At 45.6% G+C, this 24332-nt stretch overlaps 1 protein-coding gene across 2 annotated transcripts in view; it reads right to left on the bottom strand.

Moving 5' to 3' along the window:
* The window catches only part of lnx1 (ligand of numb-protein X 1), a 44240-nt gene that overhangs the window by 10518 nt on the left and 9390 nt on the right, over positions 1-24332 (bottom strand). Inside the window, exons 1-3 of one of the 2 annotated variants that reach the window (XM_079350797.1) lie at positions 18549-19307; positions 4532-4779; positions 1726-1881 (exon numbers count right to left, since the gene is read on the bottom strand). In XM_079350797.1, coding sequence (XP_079206923.1) covers positions 1726-1881; positions 4532-4779; positions 18549-18640 — 496 coding nt within the window. In that variant the 5' untranslated portion in view covers positions 18641-19307. Of the gene's footprint in view, positions 1-1725; positions 1882-4531; positions 4780-18548; positions 19308-24332 lie in introns of those variants that run through there. The other variant, XM_079350796.1, reaches the window with a different exon arrangement.

Genomic DNA, 24332 nt, shown 5'->3' on the forward strand with positions numbered 1-24332 from the left:
TTATCTTCTACCACTATTAGTGGTCTACAGTCCAGAACGATCAATTTAGAAAGTGAATTTATAAGTTTATCAGATGATGAATTACTAATTTAGGTCCTGAAGTCAGTCATTTAGTCGAGTTTAGGCTGCAAATGCTTCTTGTTTGTATTTGTGGGGAAGCTAGCACAAAGCTAGCGCTAACGCTAAGCTAGCGCTAACGCTAAGCTAGCACGAAGCTAGCACAAAGCTAGCGCTAAGCTAGCACATAGCAATGACAAACAGTTCTGTGCTGTTTATGAGGCAAACTGTGATTAAATACGTTTAAAAAAATGTATGCGTTATTTTCTTGTAATTAATTAATCGTAATTAACATTAAAGTCCCACCTCTATTAGAAACAACTATTTGAAGCAGTATATACAACAATAAACATCCAAATTAAAGGATTTAAATGGACAAAATCTAATTTTCCCACAGTTAAATGAATCAGAGATATATGCTTGTGTGCTGGTTTTATCTCATTCTAAACTCCCCTCCCTTCATTTCCTGGTTGTGAATTACACCACACAGCAGAATGACATATCCTGGATTGGACCATTTGGCGGTGGGTGGGGATCTTTTTGTGGCCATCTTGGCCAACAGCCCTGACCATTAAATGACAGAGAAGATATATTCCTCATCGTTTTTTTCTTCTACTTCTCTCTCCCTCAGTCGGCTGTCTCTGCTCCGTAACCTCGACCGTTCGTTCTACTCACGCTGCACTTTCTCCTTTCCAAAGTCAATATTTTGTCGTTATCGCAGCAGATTGCTTCCAGGGTGGAGACCACATTAACACAGGGACCTGCAGCTGTTATGTAACCCTTCTTTCTCCCCATCACACTCTCTTTCAACCTGCCTGTCGGTGTTTGTCTCTCTTCTTTCATCCTCTCTCTCTCTCCTCAGTCCGTGGGGACTTCACAACTTATTTATTTGTTTCCTTATCTCGGGTTGTCTTTCTCTGTATCCGCTCTTCCCTGCGTTTGTTCTTCATCCTCTCCCTCCATCTTTGTCTCTCCAGTGGCAGCCAATGAATATTTAATCTGTTCTGTCAGTCAGTGAATAATCTAGTCCCTGATCATTTGTCATCCTTCATTCTTACGCAATACAGCATTCCTTCTCTTCTCCCATCACTCTGCAGTTCTTCTAAGGATCGCTCTCCTCGTGACTGACAATCTTCTTTTGTCCTACAACCAGAGTCTGGCTGTAGATTTTGTACATTAAATACTTCTTTTACTACAGAACGTCTTAAAGGTCCAACAGTTCTGCTCTCTCTGGGGACTTCTCCATCAAGTTGGTGCAAACCTGATGACCCCCAGCTGGGATGGAGGTCAACAAAAAGGACGGGATAAAGACCTGGAGGTGGAGGAGAGATAAAGGACATCATCGTCATCCACATCTCCGGTGACCTCCAGTATCCCGTCTGAGGCTGCCTCTCTCTCCCTCCTTGATCCGTCTCCAGCGCTGCACCGATGGACTTATGCAATCGGTAGCTGAATTATTAAAAGCAACATATGCTTCTGTTACACTGTGTGCTCCCAGCTGAGGGAACATCACACCCAGACACATTGTTGGTCACACGCACACACGTTGACCCTCCTCAGGGGATCAGGAAGTGCATCAGGAAGCAGTGGCATCACACAACTGAGACACGCCACTGAATGCACAAAGTACACCCACTATAGGAAGCACATGCCAGCTCGGATGCATACCTTCCGGTGGCACGCTGGAATTCCTCGCATTGTCCCTCTCCTCGGACGTCTCGTTGCTGACTGCGTTGCCGCTTTTGGTCCGCCGCAACACGCTGAATGCCCGGTTCAACCTCCTGAAGGATCGGCTCCTCACTGAAGATCGGTCAAAGTTCCTGACTGTGCAGAAGAAAGGGGGACAGAAAGGAAGAGGCCTTTTATAGTACACTTCACCCTCAACATGCCCAGACATGTCTGAATCTGCCCCCTCACAGCCAATCAGAGGCCTCCGCCTCCTCAGTGGATGTTTGAGATCTGTGTTGATGTTTTGATGTGTTGTCTGTTTCATCCAGCAGATTCATTTTGAATAATAAACACATGTAGAGTTTTGACTCTGTTTTGTATAATGCCCAAAGTCACGCATGTTCTCCAGGACATGTGGCAGATTCTTCACCTGATCTCTGTTTATCAGAGTCGGATATTTTGTTTGAAATTGTTCTTTTCGTTTTTTTCTGGCTTGTTGTCTTCTAATTATGGTCTTAAAGCCGTGGTGCTGCACATACATTTAGATGTATTAGGCTGAGGATGTGGCTTCTCTCACAATACACACCATACAAACATGTGGCCCCTTCTGAAGCGCCTCAGTGAGCAGGGACGAGGTCTTTCCACTTTCACCATTTGACTACAGCACATTCATCAGACGCATAAAAACAAGTGCTATAACGCTCTTCAAACTTCATGCCTCCAGTTTCAGGGAATCTGCAGAGGAACCAAACTTTATGTCTCCAATGTAATAAGTGCTGTTTTGAATGCATTGGAGTAACTGTGTGTCAGGCTCCATGAGCCAACAAGCTTCTGTGGCTGATTGTGGAAACACTGGAGTTCGCTTTGACATGGATGAAAGACGAGGTACTAAATGTGGTTTGGGTCATGTTATTGCTGCAGTATGGACAGTATGCTCCTGTAAACACTGTCCTGTTTTATGTGGATGTGCTTTTGTTAGAACTGAAATACCCGATGTAAACAACTTTGTTTTCACTGAAACACAGGGAACCTTTAAGGAACATGCTGAATCAATGTTTTAAGTGTTGTTGCTTGACAACTTTGTTCAGTCATTTCCTGCAGCCCTCTGCACTGTATCACACCACTCTATATGTCAACACACTTTTTACTCTCGTCCATCCTATTCTTGTGAGGTTTATTTGTAGAGCTACTTAAAATAAGCTCAAGTAAAGCTTTTTTTTTTTTTTTTTGTGGGTGGAGGAGCTTTCAACTTTAATTAATAATTCCACTCCTTGCTGAGTGTAGTTGCATGGTTGCATAACGACAGCCGTGATGTAACGCGACATGGACTCTAAAAGAGAGACCATCCCAGAGCGACGGTTTCTGCAACTTTACTGAGAAGACGGGGGACATGTTTGAGCAGCAGCCTCGAAGTCCGGCTGCACTGTGCAGGATACAGTGAGCCTCTGCAGCACACCTCCCCCCCCCCCCCCCCCCTTCCTCCCCCCTCCCTCTGCGGGCTGCAAGGCCTCCTGACAGCCACATTATTCTTTAAAAGCGCCAGCCGCTTCTGGAGCTGACAGCTTGTTCAGCAGTAGTGGCGCTTGTGGTGGTGGTGGGCGCTTAGCCGACTGGGCCCAAAGTGCTGGTGCAGCGTCATTTGGTGTCCCCATCGCCTGCGTGCTCACGCTATTGGGGGGGGGGGGGGACACTCGTGACTGCTTCCTGGTTACACAGGTGGGAGAAGAGGATGGAGAAGGAGGGGCATCAACACACAGCAGCCTCGGCTATATTTAACCTCCCTCTCCTTCCATTTCTCCTTGACTGTAGAACGGCCCCGCTCTCTCTCACTGACTTTCTCTCCCGGTTTGTTCTCCACTGTTTTCACACACAGGGTTTATAGATTGGTGTTAAAACAAGGTAATACAGTTGATTCACTCAGAGGATTTCTGTCAGAGAGCATTAGGGAGAACAAAGACTGCATTAAAAGGTGGAATTAGCCCCTGGTTATATGCTGCTAGTCAGCACATCACTAATAGTCAGAGGAGGGAAGTCCTGAAAAAATACTTCATTTCTGAGCCTAAATTGATTTTTCCCACCTACACTTCATCATTAGTGTGTTCTTCCTCCTCGCGTGCTGCTTTAGTTCTATTTTACTTCTGTTGCATTTTTGCACATCACCAATGTAAAAAGTTAATAAACCTACAGAAGGCCCCGACCTTTGCGAAAGCAAACAGCCAAACATGTAAGTTAACTTCTGTCGTTCTCTTGGTAAAAACAAACGAAATGTTATCAAAGGGAAAAAAACAGAGTCAAGTACAGATGCAATGTCCTCTTTGGGCTCCCGTAGAGGACAACTTTGCATGATGTTAATTAGTGCTTATCACACAGGCAAGAAGTGACATGAAGAAAACAAGTTAAAGATGTGACGAAAGTAAAGGCGCCAACATGGCCGACAACGAGCAGCTGATTCAGAGCAGAGAGAAACAAGAGTGATGGTTCACTCTTTCCTGTTTAATAACTACATCAAATGTGTCCCGATATTCAGTAAGGTGGTAGAGATGACTTTAAGAGGGACGCTTTGACTTAACTTTACTTTTCGTTTTTTTGTAAAAGTAAAAACAGCACTTTTAATCTAACTCCAGATGTTGCTTACGTAAATATGTGAAGTTGTACTTGAGCAAAATGACAGAGAATGTGTGTGTTATTCTCCATCTGCTTCTGCACACATGAGCACAGCACACAGGACTGAAAGTCACCACACACACACACACACACACACACACACACACACACTCACACACACACACATCTTTGTCACACTCACTCTTTTTAGTGCTGCTGCGGGCGGCCAGGCTGGTCGTGCTGCCCGACTGGCTGTTGTCCTCCATGCTGGGGTCGAAGGCGGGGTTGACCAGGCCCGGCTCGTCCGACAGGAGGGCCACGGCGGCAGAGGTCGGGCCGTCGTTGGGCAGCGTGGCGATGGTGAGTTCTGACGTGCTGTCGGTGCACTCGCCCTCCTGCGAGCGTCGCTTCCTGTCCGCCGAGAGCCCATAGTGAGACGCTCCTTTACACCTGCACACGGAGGGAGGGGGGAGGGGGGGGGGGGGAGACACTCAGGTTAAAAGCTGCCATTTGTTCTGGAAATATCCAGGAAATGATGACATAGGTGATGTGAATTTGTAATGAGCGACACAATCGAGCAGAAATAATGAGCGCCGCGTTCGCCGGAGAATAAAAGTCAACAAGTTCATGTTAACACTGAATAAAAAGGTCACATTTTAAAGACTAATGTGAGCAGATGTCAGCCTGCGGCTCTCCGCTCACCGACCTTGATATCCCGCCTCACACAAAGGCTGCTTATCTGACCTTAACACTCACACAGGTCGCACACAGCTGCTGCTGCTGCTGCTACAATAACAACAAACGCGGTGGCAGAATCCATTTTCCCCGAGCTCTCACTTTGAATTCATGCAGCACCTCTCAGAGAAATGTCATATGTACTCTCATAATGAAACAGAAATACAGCGTCTGAGGCTTGCACACCTCCTTTGTGTTTGTGTGTGTGTCTTTAATCACATGTAGCAAGGGTGTGTGTGTGTGTGTGTGTGTGTGTGTGTGTGTGAAGCCTGACAGATGATTGAACACAAATGTAAGAAAACAGTCATTACAGCGGAGTGGGAGGGGAGACGACACGACTTCTGAATATGAAACAGACGTTTTGTTTTTTTCCTTCTTTAAAACAAATCGAATTCCTAAGTTTCAGATGTCGTCTTCCTGTCAACAACACCAAACAAAAACAACGTCTCTCCCATACACACAAACACGGACACACACCCGGGTACACACTCATCCTCATAATATTATTCTGCATGCAATAAAAAGGCTTTCCACTCTGACATTATTAAATTGGGAATGTGTGTGTGTGTGAATTAAAGATATCCCTACAGAGAGCGGAGCGTCGGAGTTGTCTGTGAGCCATGGAGGCTTTGAGCTGACGTTCCTTCAGAGGCAGAACAGCACCGACGTGTCTCTCTGTGGAGCCATCAGCACAAACATTAACTGGGTTTTAATGAGCTGGATCAAGACCAGGCTCCACTCCAGCATCAGCTCAGGAAAACAAAGGAGGCAGCGTCTATTCTTCTCTGCTGTGAGATACGCTTCATCCTCCTGCGTGGAAGGGCGACGAGAAGTCAGTGTTATTTTAAAACCTATAGACTCTTCATTTAAATATATCAAGGGGGGGTTTATTATTGATGAAGTGGCAGCGCCTGCAGCCTATAAAGTAACCCAAGGAGGCGATCACACTCAAAGTACATTAAGTAAAAGTTCTTTTCTTTCTCCCTCAGATTGTAAAACTAAAAGTCTGATAGCAAACAGGATCCTTCAGACACTCTTCCTCTAAAGCCGCCATGCTGTTTATGTTGTCCTGTTATATTTGGTATTTTTAATGTAAAACAACAGTAGATCACGGCAGCTCTAATGTGCTATGAAGTAAATCGTCGTGATGTGTCGGAGGGCGACGAACCTGCTTTATGTGACGGCTCTTTCATTCGCCGCCTCTTCCTGTTTGAGAGCCAGTTTCCTTTTTTTCTCCTCTTTATGTTTTTTATGTTGTCTTTGCTGTGCAGCAGGCACACCGAGCGCACTGTGATGTTTTACACCAAACATCATGTAAACAGTCTTATTCTGGGAATTACACGGTTTAGTATAATTTAAGTCAATGTGCACGCACACACTCAATTATAGCTCAATGAAGATATTGTTAAATTTGGCTGATTAAAAACGTACAGAGCTGTTTGGAAGCGTCCATCACCGAGCGGAGCCAAATGATCCTGCTAAAACCAGCCGGAGATCCCGACGCTTGATTTTGATAAAGGAAGTCTGAACGTGTAACATCTTTTATTCTCTTTAAGAAAAGGACATTTCTCTCCAGAACAGTCTGTCTCATGTCACAGAGAATTCAAATCTGACTCTGTCCTCGGCAAAGACGGGACAAAGCCGATGTCAAATCTGCTAGCATCTGACACAAGAAGAGTCTGAGTGGATGTTTGTTATGTGGGAGTCAAGGTGACGTGTTCTTTATGCCTTAAACACATGTACCCGAAATAGAGAGTAATTTATGGGGTGCACTTTTCTAACGGCGTCTACGCCTCAGTGTTTGACGAACACGTTTGTCAGTTAGCAACAATCAGCGTCTCGAGCTGTTTGCTTCGCTGACCTCGGGCCAAAAATGAGGCGCAATCTGATCCGCAGTCTGTTCTGTAATTTTCCTCAGCAGATTTAGACACCGCCAGAAACTCGACAGTCATTGAGAAGGTGGAACGGCGGCGATCATTGCCCAGTTACAATAAAAGTCAGATTACATGCAGTTGAGTGGTTGAGGCCCAGGGAGGCTGCCGGCCCCCCCTCAGGGCGCCACATCACGAGAAGGTGCATTTTGTCTCAATAAGCGAGCTGTCAGAGCGGGTCAGGCACTCTGTCTACATCTCACTGGGAAAATCATTTCATCCTGAAGTGGGCTCTATATCTCACTTGTATCCACCAGACTCACAGTTAGAAACAGCATCACAGAGAAGTGAAGCACCTATTGATCTCACTCTGACAAAAGGCTGAGGAACAGTGCATGCGTCTCTGCATGCATGCATGCGTCTGTGTGTGTGTGTGTGTGTGTGTGTGTGTGTGTGTGTGTGTGTGGGCAGTGCCATGTTGAGTTATTCCTGTTCATTCAGTTAGTAAATTGAATGCTATCAAGCATGTCTGTGCAGGAACACAGCACTTAAGTGAGTGAAGTGGTTGAACGGGGAGCAATATTTCAATCAGCTGCAGAAGAGGAGAGGGCAGCGCCGCGGTCTTCAGAGGGCAGACGCTCTCCTCCTGTCGCTCGCCATCAATTAGAAGAGTGGAAGCTTGGACGCTGCTAAATTAAACTACTCGTACTTACATAACTGTCTGCAAGGACGGAAGGTGTTGTAAAAATAGTAGCTCCCCTGACGCGCGCCTTTATTCATGCAGCGAGCCTGCAAAGTGTGCAGCTCAAACCGATCTGTTGCAATGAGCTGATAAATCTGCAGAAAACATAAAGAGTTGAAAAAAAAGGGAAAAGTTTATTTTTATCCATGACTGCATTGGCAATTTCCTTTGCACCTTTAAGGAGCATCTCGCTCTCCCTTTATTATTTATTTATTTATTGTTTTGGGAGAGCAGATGATTGGCTCCCTTCCTTCAGAGGTGGAAATGAAGGACTAGGTGAGGCGAGCAGAAGGGGGCTTATTGCTTATTACCTGCATGATTATTGAATAAGCATCCATGAAATGTGACACTGATGTTTCCAGATGATGCATCTAAATGAGCTCAGTGATTCATTTAAAGCTGTTTTTGTTTCAGTCTTGTAAATCGGTGGCCTGCGAAACGCAACATCTCTGACCACGATGTATTTTTCACGTCAGGTGACGTTCGTCTCTTATCAACGACTTCCTGTATCAAGCGAGCGTTACACAACTTTCCAACTTTCATTGTGTGTGTTGGTACACGACTCGCTGTGACCATCGTCCTCGTTAACTTTAATCTCTCCCAGCTGGTGTTAATGTCTTCGTCTATAAATAGATCTGTGCTGATGCAGCTCCGACGGCAGAACATTCACTGAACGCCGTCCTCCTGCGTGCACACTGTTGGACTGTACACGACTTGTAGTCGGACCTGAAGCCTTTGACAGAGCTCCTCTGTTCAGAGGGGGAAAAAGTGAAGCCACAGTCCGTCAGTGGAGACGGCCGACACACTGCTGAACACAGGTTCATTCACTTACATAAACCGTACGGACCACCCAAACACTCGGAGAGACGTCCGTCCAACTTTCAATGAATACACACTGCACACACGTTTTGCAGACGTGATCTGAAGGAGTTCATTTCTGGTGCAGCGAGCTGATATCTGAGACAAAAAAAAAGAATAAATCTATTTGGAGCTGTCGCCGGGAACAGCAGATAGGACTTTGTGTTTTTGATCGGTCTCTGAAGAGCGTCTCGCAGACAGCAGCCATTGTTTACTGCGCCACAGGTTTATTAAAGGCTTTGTGTCCCGTTAATTAAAATCTCCTTCCTTCAGGGGATAAGAGTTAGCCGTGTAACCCGCAGCCACATCTCAGCTGCTCGGAGTTTAACATTAAGGCCACAGTTAGTGCTTCCTGAGGTCAGAGGAAAGGAAGCATGACAGAAACCTCTCTCTCTCTCTCTCTCTCTCTCTCTCTCAGCAGGGTGGTCCTGGAGTTTCAGAGCAAAATAAGTGAGCCAATTAAAATGTGAGAGAGAGGTGCAGAGCATCGCCTGCTTTCACACTTTCCCTGCTTCTTGTTAACAAACATCCTTTTGTGTTTAATAGGAGCCTCCTTTTTAATTTTTGATCATGCATGGTTTTTCGGTGGACGCTTACAGCGTTCTGAGTTTGAAGGTCTCACAGCATCTTGTCTAAACGCCGGATCTGTGCAGAGACAAGGAGCCAGGACAGCCGTAGCATCCTCCCCCCCTCTTACTCCTTTATCCTCTTTCTTCCTCTACTCCCCTTTTCCCTCCACTTTCCTAAGCGCTGGAGCAATTACCCATGATGCCTCTGTGAGGCGGCGCTCGTGCCGAAGCGCCCTGGCTCTGACACAAACGGCCCCGTTCTTGTGAGGTGAAATAAACACCAGCTCACAACTCATCAAAGCCTGTGAGATTCAGCAATCCTCTTTAGGGGTGAGTGGATTATCCCTCCTAACCCAAATACTCTCTCCGCTCCCTGACTGACTGACTGACTGCCACGCCGGACAATCGTATTGGGCCCGACTCCACAGACAACGCAATTTACCTCTGCGCGGGGTGACGAGTCTGGGTCGGGCAGTCGGATGCAAAAACTCTGAGCCGCGAGGATTTCTCACGCCTGTTACGGCTTTCACTCCGAAGCAAAACTTATTCTGAACGTCATCAGCCCACTCGCCTCTGCATGACCCACAAGTTTGACTTTTCTAACTTCAGCTTCTCATTCTCTCCTTCCACTTTCATTCTTCTCTCGGGAAAGCGGCGGCAGGAAGTCGTTTCTGACGACTCCAGCAGCAAACTTTCTGACGCTCTCGAAAATGATTCTCTCTCTCTCTCTCTCTCTCTCGCCGCCTGACACCCGGCAGAAGAGCAGAGACGCGCTCTCGTTGCACCAGCAGGTAGCCTGCAGGTTTTTCTGAGTCGAGTAGAAAAAGTGAGTGCATGTGTGATGTATGACGGGATGTCTTTGTGTGACAGAAAATGTGTGAGAGCGTGGAGTTTATTCTTGGAGCACTGATGAATACGAGGATGCACTTTCGCTTCCTCTAACAAACTGACATGTTCATCGTCTCGAGCTAAAAACCGCCTGCAGACAAAAACATTAACACTGCTAACAAGGCTTCGTCCCTTTTACTGCCAAACACAAGGATGCAAAGAAAGCAATATTTAAATGTTGAATCCTTGAACACGCTGCATCTCTTACGTTTGAAACCACTCGATTAAAACAAACTTCAGTTTGGAGGCTCGACGTATTGTGAAGCACAACAAAGAAAGAAAGATGCTCCTTCACCGGAGAGGTGATGTGGAGAGGAATGACTTTTAGAAAGTCCAAACCCTTTGGAGAGCGTGGGGGAGTTTCCCTGCAGTTTTAAGGGGAAATTGAAAACAAGAAATGACCCAACATTAGGGGGCCTCTGTAGGACCTCTATTTTCGTTTCCATGGCAACCAAACAGGTGGAGATAGAATCACAATGAAGTGAAATATTTTAACAGTCCATGCATCTTGAACAGGGGAGTTGCCCAGTTTACTTCAAGCTGCAAACTCTGCTGCTGAAAAATAAAAAAATGCTCGAGCGTCCACGCGAGGATGGCTCCATTAATATTTACAGCCTATCGACTACTTCTGCCTGGATCTGTTGGATTTTTTGTGATGTTGTTTGTTGCATGTTTGATTTTCTTTACTTGTCAATTTTAAACATGAGAGCAGAAAAAACAAACCAACAAGTCAAGCTAGCAGAAGAACAGCTTTCAGCTCTGAGACATACATCCACACACACACACACACATGCACATACTGCAAACGAGCAAAATGGTGGTCATTAAACAAACGTATGGTTTAAATTGAGCCTTTTTTTTCTTTGATTGGATTAGAATCAATCGATGACTCCTTCATCTCCCTCATCACAAACTGAGGCCGCGTGCCAACCACATAAAGTTTGGTTTGATCGTGTCGGAGGGGACGGAGTGATAGATAGATTCATAGACGGAGAGGAAAGAGCAGCGTAAAGATGGACAGAGTAATCCAGTTAATGATGAACAAGAGGAGTGTTAATCAGAGGACGCGCCTGGTGTGTTGATTGGATCCGCCTGCTGCTAGAGGTAATCCCATCTGCTGCAGGGGAGGGGGGGGGGAGGAGGCTGCAGCCAGAGGGGGAGACAATCTCAGTAGAGGGAGGATATTTTGGCTAAGCTTGTTTCTAAACAGGAGTAAAGCAGGAGGCGAGGTCGATCTGGGAGTGACTCGTCACAGGATGTGAAGACGAATGCAAACAAAAAGTGAACGTGTGCACGACGGCCCACGCCGTGCACGTTAACCCTCGCTTTGAGTTTCCACTCGTGCACTGAGCTCTTGTGGCCGGGCAGGTTCGGCGAGCTTTCATGCGTCTGTGTGTTTTTACGAGTGCGAGGTTCCTGCCAGGCGAGTCAGCCGGCTAGCTGCAGCCCAAACTCTGACTCATGCATTCTCAGCCAATCAATACACGCGATCATCAGTCCGGGGCCTGACCCCATGATCAGGCTTTTATCGTGTCCGTATCTGGTTTCAACTGGCAGAGCGATCTCCCTGTGTTTGTCCACAGAGGAGACGCTCTGCTCTCCCACTGAGCTGGATCTACACGTCCTGTATGTCTACCTCTACACGGAGCACTCTGCAGCCATTCACTGAAATACTACCTGTGCCTTTCTCTCACTGAACCGGCTCTAACTGTAATTCTCTCCTCACGGCAGTGTGTGATCACAGAGAATCCCCACCAGGCCGATGTCCCATATTGCTCTTGGCACTCTTTAGCCCATATTTCTCTCTCTCTCTCTCTCTCTCTGTGCCACACTCGCCCTTGGCAGAGTGCTTGTTTTCTCTACCTCCACGAGTTGTGGTACAACGGGCTGACACACAGCCAGCACTGATCAGCCCTTCCCCAAACCCTGGTGCTCAGCAGGACAGCGTTCACGTGAGAGATTAACTCTACGCTGCTCTCTCCTCTCCGCTCGGCAGGATGCTCCAGTCAAACCCCTTCCTACAGATTAGCTGCTGCAGACAGGACACAGGCACAAACGTCACATGTTAAACATGTCAGGCTGCAAAGACCACAAACACTGAGGTCTGTTTCTGCAACACAGACAGCCTCAGTGATGTGGCTGAGACAGGAGGACACGGAGAGATTCAGTGCGGATATGAAAGTGCTCAAACTGTCTTGTTTGGAAATCCCTTTAAATCTAAACGGGACGGCTTTAAAACATTGATTTGATTTGGATACCAGATGAAAGTGTGCGGTCTTTTGCAGGAGAATATCAAGCGACAAACTCCAGTGTTGAAAAATAAAGCTAAAGTGTGAAATCCTGCAGTTCATCAAGTGTCCACTTGAGGCAGGAGCCTGCAAGTTAAATACAAACCCAGCAGAAACTAACATGTTTACAACCTGATGCAAACGACAATATTAGTTTGGTTACTTATCCGCGATGAATGAACGATGCGTGGTGTGCATAGTTAGGTGCGAGGCTGAGCTGATTGACAGGTGGGCGTGGCTTGTCAGGAGGCTTAAAACCCGCCTCAGTTCCGGCTCTCAGCCTGTCGTTAGACGGACTGAAAGTTTGGCTGAGACAGCATTTCCAGACCGGCGGCGGCGGCTGCTGCCAATGAGCCTCCGGAGCCCCCCTGTAGGACCAGATGGGTGATGTCACCGAGGCTTCAGCTGTAAATATTTACACCTCATGGAGTATATCCACATTTCTGCAAAGCATTAAAGTCGGCTGCCAGTGGAAAAAGATATCATTGAAACTGAGGGGCGTGTGAGGGAACTTCCATTATACTGCAAGGATGGAGATGTTGTAAAAGATGACCTCAATGAGGACGCATATGGCAGCTCGCTTCAAGAACTCTCCGTGTCTGCTCAGCAGCGAGGGAACAACACAGATTTTGAACTTTAAACCACATTTTTATTTGTTTTAATTATTGAGTACACTTGTTTTGTGGAGACACCCTGCAGAGAAGTTGGCTCTTGTTTAAAACTAAAATCTCATGAATGATGAAAACTGAAGGAATCCTGACCTAAAAAACAAACAGACAGCTCCTTCTGACATCCTGTGCTGGCAGAAGAACAACAGAGAGACACTGACTTTTAATGTGAAACTGCTTCATTCAGTGTTTTTTCTTCTTGTTGTGATTTTAATTACTTGGTCCATTTATTTTTGAAGAGGAGAACTCTGCAGATAATTTGGCCTCCATTTAAAGCATCATGAAAGATGATCACTAAAGGAATCCTAACCGAGAAAGAAGATTGGCTGAAGTTTGCAGCAGCTCCTGTGTCAGTGTCACAGCTGCAAGGACGCTGATTTTAATGTGATTTATTCCTTTTTCATTATGTGTGCCAAAAGAAACCCAGTCGCACAGTTTGCGTACGAATAACACGACTGTAATGTCGTGCAATGCAAACGCCAAATTGCAATTTGCATGAATATGATACGCTATAGCAGTGGTGTCCAAACTTTTTTTCTTGCGGGACAAAATTGTCGCGTTAGAATCGCTCACGGGCCACAGGGTTTGTTTTTTGTTTTTTTAAATATTGGAAGGAACTTTTTGTATTTTGACCTCTTCAAAAAATAATGTAAATACACAATAACTAATTGCAGTGGGAAAACTGTTGTGTTCTAATTTTTTGGAAAGAATAGTCAGGCTTTTATAGGTCTCCCTCGCTAACATGAAGAAGAAAAAAAGAACGAAATATGCCATCTGATGAGGCCTGGGGCCAAAATCTTCTCATTCTTCGATTTGAAGTCAAGGGCCACAAAAAATCCACTCAAGGGCCACAAATGGCCCCCGGGCCACACTTTGGACACCCCTGCGCTACAGCAACACATAGTGACTGGTTAAGGTCAGCTGTCTGTGGGTAATCACTTAACTCCTCCTGACGAATGCGAGGGATTGACGTATCATACGCATGCCAAAATGCAATTTGGCGTACGCATTGCACGACATTTAAATGTCGTGTTATTTGTACGCAAAACTGTGAGACTGCTGGCAAACGAAAAACAAAGACAAACTTATTATTCGATCAGGAGAGAAAAAAGGCATCACTGTCAGATTTGCTTTTCTTATAAAACACCAAAAACCTTGACGCTGCGTTCACACCCTCACTCACCTGGCTGCTGTTTCTCCTCCTGCAGAGACACAAACACACTGACCTGCTGCTCACTGCTTCATGAATAAAACAACACCTACATGTTGTTTTTACACACATGCATCATGCAGACCTCCATCAAACATCGTGTGATCCGTGTGTATTTTTCATGTGTGACATGATGCATCCCTCCGTGTGCCCTCTACACTTTCTCTACCCATGCATCGTAAAAGCTCCCACAGCTGACTCACTGAATCTGCTTCATCCTGTGCAAAGAAGAAATAATTAAGCTGATTTAGTGTTATCTCTCGTGGTGAGCTGTAAAAGTTGAGGGTAAGAAGCAGCCTGATGTTTATCTGCCCTCGGCCCTCGGTGTATTTCTGGCCTGTTAGATACGGAGCAGCCTCGCTACAGATCATGGATTAATATTTAATCCAAACAAAAGTCTAATTAGTGAAGCGTGCACCACACATGGTCAACACAGAGCAAAGCGTTTCGCTCAAGATACGTTCGGCTTGAAAAGAAAGTCAAACCTGACTCTCGTTTTCAAGTGGAGTAAGTGCACGGCTTTAATCCTGTTAGAAAGCGTCCGCGCTGAAGACGTCCGGAGCGTCCGCCAGCGTGTTGATCAAACACCTCACAGATGAGTCCTGAAGAGGACGGAAGCGCCGAGCTAATCATCGTGTTTAAGACGTGTACGCACAGGCCCAGGACTGAACACACATGAATCATTAATGCTCTACAGCACTGCTCGCCGATTATCAGGGGAGGCCATGTGGGCGGGGGGGGGGGGAGGTCTAATTTGTGTGTGTGGAGTAAGGAGTGAAGAAATCGCTACGCTCTCCTGTGTGTGTGTGTGTGTGTGTGTGTGAGCGGTTTTATTGGCTGCTGCTGACAGAGTAAAACAGCAGTAACTGGATTACATTTCATCACAGAGAAACATTTACTCTCCCTGCGCGTTGTTAGCCAATCTGTTGTGTAGACGAGCCCGTGCACGCACGTTTATCTGCAAGTTAGACCGCCACTCTCACTGTTCCCCACATGTCACACACTCCTAACCAATCAGGAGAGAAGATGAGTGGATGGAGGAAGCAGGATGAATACGTGGTGGTCACTCGGGGGAGGGTGGGGGGGGGGGGGTGCTCCTGTCAACAGTATGGATAAAGACAAATGGTGTGCCACTGCTCTCCAGCCAGGCAGAAAAGCACCACGTCCGCCATGTCTGCTCCTGCTTACTCTCTCTGTCATGTCATAATCAGCCGAGAGCTCGGTGTCACAGCAGCAGCAGCAGCAGCACTCCCTCTGTCTCACTGTGGACACGTCTCGCTGTGACCGAAATAAGAGCTACTCCTCCAAACTGGGCGTGCTGCTTGTAGTCAAGATTCATTCCCCCATAGAGCCCAATGGTAAAAATGCAAGCGTGGGGATCCCATGTATTGAGGCTCAGTCCTCGCGCGGGCGGCCTGTGGCCCATTTCCCGCATGTCTCTCCCCGCTCTCTCTCCCTGATTTCCGACTCTGTCCACTGTCCTCCCTCTATAATAAAGGCCAAAAATAAAAATCTAAAAAAAAAAAAAAAAAAAAAAAAAATGCAAGCGTGGTACCAAAACTATTTCGGACTTTTTGCACTCTGTCTTCATTTCATACGGGCAACTTATCCGTTTAAATCTCATCGTGGCTAACGGTGAAATAGGGGGCGTGGCCTCTGAGTGACAGGTGGGCGCTGCTAGCAGTCTGCTAGGTGTCATCTCAGCTAACTCAGTCACTGACCTGACCCTCCGTGTTTGTTCTGTTGGGACAAATAATCCACCAAAGGAAGTGTTGTATTTGTGTACTAGCACTGATGAGCAGGTACAGATTGGAGAGTCAGGAGCCACAAGCTCTTTTAACCCCTTCACGCCTGTTGTCGTGAATTTGCATCAAAGCGCTTCCGCTCCAAATGCAGCTAAAATATCGTCTTTATTCCTCCACTGCTGGTTGATGCACGTTCAGGACACGCCGAGGAACCTTTAGCAAGCAGGAGTTTGTCACAGGACCAGACGGAGACGGAACAACATCCGTTTGATGTGCTATGTATGAGCTATTTTTATGTAATATCTATTATATGTGATATGTGATACTTAATTTAGCATCGACTTGAAAGCAGAAACACGTAAAAAAAAATTACGGCTTAGGGCTTAATGTTGTTTATGTTTCCGATACTGAAAAAAAACAACAAATATTTCTAAAAGTTACATTTAAAAAAAAAAACAACAATAGCATGTTAAAGTAGTAAAGCTTCTCAAAAATAATAGTAATTTCTAGATATTGATATTGAACCTGAAGCAGCTGGGAGCGAGCGAGAGAGAGAGAGAGAGAGAGAGAGAGCAGCAGTGATGCGATCTTATTGACAGGTTGTCTCATTAAGTAATTTGATCGTCCATTAAAACACTAAAGATACAACTTTAAATGTACACAGAGCGAAGGTGGACAGTCTCTGAGCACTTTGGACGTTATTTTTTGTTTTACCCGACGTTGGGCGCCAACAACTGTACGACACGTGATGGTTAACTATCGACAGGTAAGTGATTATGTTAATGTGTCCAAGGCTCTCACTTCACAGCCAGTCTGCAGAACCTTTAAAAATACAAATCAAGAGTGGGTGATGTCACTGTAGCGCCATAATCTATACGCGTCTATGATATGGCCAGATGGAAGGCGGGCACAGGAAGTGACCTTACACCCTCATCTCCTCTCTCTGAGCTCCTTATTCACTTTATGTTTCATCCTTCTCCTATTCTGTCTGTATACGATTTCATCTCCTCATCCTCTCGTCCTCCATCCAATTTGCCTACTTTGTCCCTCTTCCACACTCTCTCTCTCTCTCTCTCTCTCGTCTTTGGCATCCAGCGCCGCGCCGTATGGGCTGTCGGTGTCTGCAGGAGCCGAAGCCTCGCTCAGTTAGCGAGCACACAATGAAATGAGGGGATTTTTTTTTTCCAGGCGCTCCATTGTTCCATGCATTCACGCGGTATAATGAGACATTTCCAGCAGGCTGGAGAGAGAGAGAGAGAGAGAGAGGAGCCCGGCTCAGGGATCAGAGAGAGCTCTCTGGCTTCACACGGAGCTGCTGAATATGGCCGACACCAACGTCCCACACAAAGAGAGTCTGAGGGCCAAAACAGAGCCGAGAACAACATCCAGAGGGAGAGGAGCCAAGAACACCAGAGTGTGACGTAGTGAGGGCTGCTCAGTTCTTCACCAGCCCAACAAAATCTGTCAATATTCAATCAATTAGTGAGTTTTAAAGAAAGACGTGATTCAGTCTGAACATGTGAAGATTTGATGCTTTTTCCCCCCCTCTGTCTTGAATCATTGCAAACAGGTTAAAGCGAACAGAGACGTCTCCTTCAGCTCTGCAAAGTGAGCCGAATTTCCGTCACTATTTTTTTTTTAAACATTTTTTTAAACGAAAAACAAAAAAAGTCGTCAAAACCATTAATAATGACGTTAATCTTCGTGGTAACATGTATAAACCAGTGAGGGGTTGATTTCCATGCTGTCAACAATGACACCTGACATGTTGATGATTTTTCCATCTGTGCAAAAGAAAATCTGGATTTTTCTCTATTTTGCATCATTAATCTGAACATGAGGATGAAAACCTGAACGTGCATTTCTGCTATTTTCAACATCAAAACCATTAAACACTAAACAGCAGATCGGTCATTGAGGAGAACAGCCCTGGTGTTGAGAGCTTTGTTTCCATGGCGTCAAAAATCAACAACAACATGCTGCCCATCCGTCTGTTTACAGCGATACGACCGCTGATGGGATATTGATGAAATGGTGACGAAACACAAGAAGCAGTTGTGAAAATGAGCGTGGACTTAAGTGTGTGCACGTAAAGGCTCCACTCTGCCATGTGAACGCAGCCAGCCGTGAATTTTTAATGTGGAGGTGAAAGTCCACAACAAAGCTACAACCGTCCATATGCTTAGCAGGAACCTTCACACACACACACACACACACACACACACACACACACACGGACGGACGGCGTAAAAAGCCTACAACTGTGAGCAAAAAGCATGCTGACATTTCGCTCAAATCAATATAGACAAACGCATCACACATGCTCCTAAAGAGAGAGAGAGAGAGAGAGAGAGAGAGAGAGAGAGCAGGCTGCAGTGCCGGAGCATTCAAACTGTCCTAGACAGCACAACCTGCTGCCTGAAGCCATCGAGCAGGGCATCAGGAAGCACTTTTAAGATAACACCAGAGGGGGAAGCGTTTCCTGAAGTGATGTTAAAAATGTAAACGGCAGAAGTTACACACACACACACAGATTCAGAGCTGGTGAAGTGACAGATGTGCAGAATGACTCTCTGACATGGACTGAGGATGGGAGCGAGAGGTGACGGTGACGATGGGAAGATGCTGACTGGTGTCGTACTCACAGCTCAGAGTAGAGGATGTGCAGGTTGCCCAAATTATCAGTGTAGTTGGCCGGGCTGAGCCAGGGCAGCACCAGCAGCAACAGAGCCTTCATGGTCAACACTCGGCTCCTCTTCTTCTCTCTGTGCTGAAGCTTTCTCCTCTTCTATTCCCCCCTCCTCCCCCTCCTCCTCCTCCAATCCTCCGAACCTGGCCGTATTGACCCCCCTCCCTCCTCCTCCTCCTCTCCTTCTTCTCCAGAGGCGCTCTCGGAGAGAAATAATCCTTCACTTCCTACCTCTTTCTTTTCTTTCTTTCCACCTTCTCCCTCTCTCTACCTCTGTGCCTGTGAGCCGAGCAGGTTTCTCCACCGCCTCAGGCTGGCTGCCTGGTCATCTCAGCTGCAGAGGCAAACGGGCTGGTTGCCAGAGGTTGAAGACGGAGCGCAGTAGCAGCAGCAGCAGCAGCAGCAGGAGGAGGAGGAGGAGGAGGAGGAGGAGGAGGAAGAAGAAGAAGAAGCAGCAGAAGCAGGTGCAGAGGAGAAGTCCGGCTGTGGCACAGGAGGAAGAGGAGAAAGTGCAAAAAGAAGAGGAAGGAGACCCGTGCAAAGGTGGCACATTTGGAATACAATTTGAGATGTGCAGCCCTTTAATCTGCTCTGGGCACAGACCGAGTTGTAAGAGGATTTGCGCTCGTATGTGTGTGTGCGCTTCTCTGTCTCCCGTGGTTGGTTGGTGCGTGTGTGTGTGTGTGTGTGTGTGTCAGAGCGAACAGCGCAGGCTGTGACTTATACTGCAGCAGAAACCACTGAGGGGGGGGGGTGGGAGACGGAGCAGACCAAACAAAGACAGGAAGGGGGGGGGGGGGAGGTACCTGGTGCTGCTCTGATTGGCTGACGCCGCTTCACACGCGTATTCACGTATACTCTGAGACACGCACATATATGTACAACCTCTGCATTCACCTCCCCCCCCCCTCCTGCCCGTGTGTTGGTCTGCGAGGGGGGGGGGGCCTCCTAACCCCTCACCCCTCCCCTCCTCTCCAGCGATGGACTGCTCCCTGTGCAGCAGATTGGTTTGATCGCTCCAAAGAATCTGCCTGCATGTGTGGAAAAGAGACAGAGCACCAAAACACACCGGCGAATCAGTGTCCTGTGCTGTCACGTAAGCTTTTTATCCTGAGCGACAGCAGATCGACAGAGACAATAAGAAGATTTGAAATAAATCTTTAAAGAAATCTACTTTTCATTCATGCAGACAGACGTTCATACTATCATTTAACAGAAGCTTTTTTTTCACCTCCCCACTTGTTGAACTAAAAAAATAATAATAATAAAAATAACTCCAGAACCCACACTGATTACGTTTTATTGATTTGACTTTAATCTGAATTATCAACAGACCTTTAAATAAAAAGGTGTCATCAGTGTTTCAGTTGATTTGGGCCAAATTTTATTTTGAGAACTGATTTCTGAATCGTCTTTATTGTCATTGCAGCAGTACAATGAAACGTGCAGTACAATCCCTTAAAGTGGATAAATAATTTTAACTGTTAACATAAAAAAAAAAAAAAAAGAATAATAACTCCACGGCAGACAGAGACTTCAGGCTGGGAACCTTTTTTTTGATAGCTGTTCATTGTTTGTAAATTAAAAGCATGAATAAACTCAGATTCAGGCTTATTGTCTTAAATCTGTCAGGAGCTGTTTTATCTTTGACGTGTGTTTTTAATGTTTTCTTCTTGTGTCATTTTTAATTCTTATCTTTTTTTTCTTGTTTTCTCTGCTCTGATTCTTTTATGGTCACAGTGAACATGCTGACTGTCCTGCTGTGGTTTCGTGTTGCCTGTTTTCTCTTCTGTGTTTCCTGTTTTATTTTGTAGTTCTGCTCCTCAGTGTTGTCTTGATGACCCTGATTGTCCTCACCTGTCTCATTAGTCTCACCTGTGTCTTTTATTTCCTGTCTCATGTCGGAGTTTCCTCTTGGCTCCCTGTCTTTGCTCATGTTGGATTTTTATGGTTTTTTTTAGATGTTTTGCCTTTCTTTAAATAAATCCGTCAGTATCTGCACTTGGGTCCTCGTCCCGGTTTTCAACACTCACTCGTGACACTGACCTTATAACTCCTCTCTGTTCTGCACATTGATGCGGTAAGACGTCGTTCTGTTCAGGCAGCGGTCTATCGCACAGAAATAGCACGCTAAAAGGACGCCACTAAATCTTGGCCAATCAGAATCAAGTTGTTTTTTTGTAACTCTGCTGTGTGATGATAAAGTTTTACCTCTTCTGTCATCACCAGCTGCTCTGATAGGCTGTGCAGAGCTCATGGGAAGCACTTAGGACTGACAGAGGAGAGGTGTGAGCTGACGGGCTGCTCTGCTGTTTTTACTTCACTGTACCAAAGACAAAAGGTAGAGGCAGAGATGCTGGTTCAAAAACCCTTCAATGTTTAGCATGCATTCACTATTTGACCGTTTTATTCTGAAGTAAAGTCACGTTTAGTGATAATTTTATTATGCCAACATTCTCATTTCGCCTCTTGCTTTCCATATTTTCCCTCCTCTTACCTTTTTTTTTTTTTTTACTCTTATCCTATTTCCACAGCGCTGAGCTGTCTGCTACCCTGGAGAAAGACACTTAACTGGTGTAAATACCCTGTCTGAATGAATATTTCATGGGTGGAGGTGGTGTGGTTGCAGGCAGGGTTTCGAGTGTGTGTGTGTGTGTGTGTGTGTGTGTGTGTGTTAATGCATGCACGTGTGCAGACTGAGCTCTCCTGTGGTATTTGAACAGTACGCACAGAAACAAGACCACAGGGCACATAGGAAATGGAAATGTAATTGGATTGTGACAGGATGCAGTTTGTGAACAGAATCCCGGTCTGCCCCTCACAGGAGTCGTTACAAACAGCAGCACATTAACGAACACACAATCCATTACTCCATTTCACTTCCCACTCTGCAACCAATTTCTCAAACTGATGTGAAGTCAAGAAAAAAAAAAAGGGGGGGGTAATACGATGAAATGCAATCAATGCTTTGGTCCTGATGTTTGGTCTTAAAAGACAACTGGAGAAGAACGAGACGTTCACGTCATCATGGAACAGGAGGTCGTGTTTGGAAACAATGACGATAAAGGACGACAACACGTCGAGCCTGTCCTCCAACCTTTTACGACTCCACTGCTCGTTTGTGCAAGCGTCAAATTACGACCCATATTTACGCTTTAGAGTCAAGCGCCCTCTAGTGGACGTATAAATAACCTCAATCCGATGAATGTGTGCTCGAATGACGTTTGACCCCTAACCCAAGTCCAAGCTAGCTAACGTAGTTAATTAGCAGTGTGACGATTTACTGGCATTTCTCCAGTTCGCCTGTAGGGGGCGCTAATTTAGGAAACGCTCCTATGGGTCGTATTACGTGACAGACGACCTCTACAGTCGAATAGGTTGGAGGACTTTTTGACACATCGCAGGAACGGGGAAAAAAAATTCCAGTTTTTCCTTCAGGTCGACTCAACTGCCCTTGAATTGCCCCCCCCCCCCCCCCCCCCCCCCCCCAGGGGACAAATAAAGTTTTTTTGAATTTGAATTAAATTAAATTGAATTGAGTTCTAACTCATACTTTGAACTATTTGAGCTGATGAATCAGAAATGTTCTTGACTAGCGCGGGATGAGAGGGGAACTGTAAAAGTCGCCTCTCGGAGAGGTCTGATGTTTACAGGGTTAGCAAGAAGTTGGTGCATGTTTGGCCAAGCGAAGCACATGTCGTGTAATCCGTCAATCGTTGATTACAGATGATAAAAAAACAAAAAACATGTTATCATCCGATTAATTTGGTTTCCATCAATGTCAAATCCTGCTGTTACAAGGTGAAAGGGGAACAACCTGAAGGAGAGCACAGCGTTAGTGACTCAGGAGCCAAAATGTCAGTCTCTGCTTTTATTGTGAAATGCTGCTTGACCTCGATGAAGCTACAGTTTGTTGTTTGTATTTATGTTAAATTATTGGTGGTTAAAAAGAACCAATAAAGTTTGGCAGTTGATATCAACGTCTCAAGACAAAAAAAAGTTAGCAGATAATGGTGGGATATAGTAAAAGAAATAAAACAAACAGTGATGGTATAAGGCTGAAAGATTCATCGTTTTATGATCGAAATCGCGATTTCAGAAAAATGTGATCATGTGATCTGGTTTTTGGCAGAGCGTCTCCTGACTGACTCAGGAACTGTTGCATCAACTAACTTACACATACATGCTGTCTCCCTCCCACCCTGCCACGCTCACCAATCAGAAGCAGCTTGCTGCTCGTGGACAGGTAACACTAGCCAATCAGAATAGCCCGCTCCACACGCTCTTTACCTTCTAAAAATGGCTTCAGCTGGACAAGACGCGGAGTTCAGAGATTTAATGAATGAATGTTTCTTCTTAATAAATACATTTGAAACCAACACTTTTAGTTTTCTGTCTTCTAATTTAGAGTTATGGCATTTAAAGTTTTAACTGGTATGATGTCATTTCCTGTCGTGTTTGAGAATATTGCTATAAAATCGTCATACGAATCGAAATCCCAATTCCTGCCAGACAAAGATCTTTTCAGCCTGAGCGAGGGGCAGAAAGTGCTGAGAGCATCAAATGCTTGAAAGGTCTCCTTGATGCGTCACGTTAAGAGGAACTTGACCTTGAGAACTCAGCCTCAGCGTTCCCACATTATTCGACTCCATAAGGGCAAAACAAGGAGGGAAGAAATCGACACGTGCAGCAGGAAAGACAACAAGTCAATCCATCATGTGGCTCAGTATCATCTGCAGGTAGAGCGTTACAACATGTCTGACTGGCTTTGGATGAAAGGTGAGTTCTCATACGTACAGACAAACATCACATTTAACCAAACAGGGAAAAAAACAAAGTAACTGCCATGTACTTCTTTTTCAAATATTCACACAAACTCTGACGAGTCCTCGATGGGATTTTACTCAAACAAGAAGATTTTCACAAAAAAGGAAAAAGAAGAAGGGAGGGAGAGAGAAAAAAGAAACCCCATCATGCTTAAGGCAGATCATCAGTAAAACACACACAGGGAACTCTGGGTAAATTAGCTTGAGTAATACAAAAATGATGAGAGGCTGGTTGGAGCAGAGAGAACCTGTTTTATGCAAGACAGGCAGCTAACATGTAGCTACGTGTTAGCTAACATGTAGCCAGCTAACATGTAGCTACATGTTAGCAGGAGAGAAGAAAGGTGCGTGTGGGGGATTCTGAGCAAGCCTTTAAAGTTATGAAGTGACGAAGCCAACAAAATAATCTGCAGAACATGTTTGTCTTGGTCGCTCTCGTCGTGTCCAGAATGCTAATTTCTCCAAGCAAAGGTCAATAAAGGTCATGAGTGATTGGATGAGTATGTAATTAGCTGAGCAGATGGCGTGGCGGCCTCAGTTATTACCACTCTTGACCTGCTGCCAGATTCAGTCTTATACAGACGATGAACTCATGGACACTAAAAATACCCTCAGAGAAGAATGATCTCATGTATATGAAGAAGTTTATAGCTGTTACTAGTATTTCATGTTTTTAAGCAACAACAACGATGCTAAGCTACGAAACAACCGAGACCCCGAGCAGACACACATCCATACGGATGAATATTTGATTTGACTGTAATAATGAGCATTTTAGGATTGTTTTTGACACCTCGACTTGTTGATATTTTCCTGTAAATATTCGTTCGTGAAATGAACTCGTGATCACTGGTAAACTCTTTGTCTCGATATCAAAAGGAGACGTTTACCTTTCTGTCTTGTTCTCATGATGT

The sequence above is a fragment of the Symphodus melops genome (genome assembly GCF_947650265.1).
Source record: "Symphodus melops genome assembly, chromosome: 8".
Classification (NCBI taxonomy): domain Eukaryota; kingdom Metazoa; phylum Chordata; class Actinopteri; order Labriformes; family Labridae; genus Symphodus; species Symphodus melops.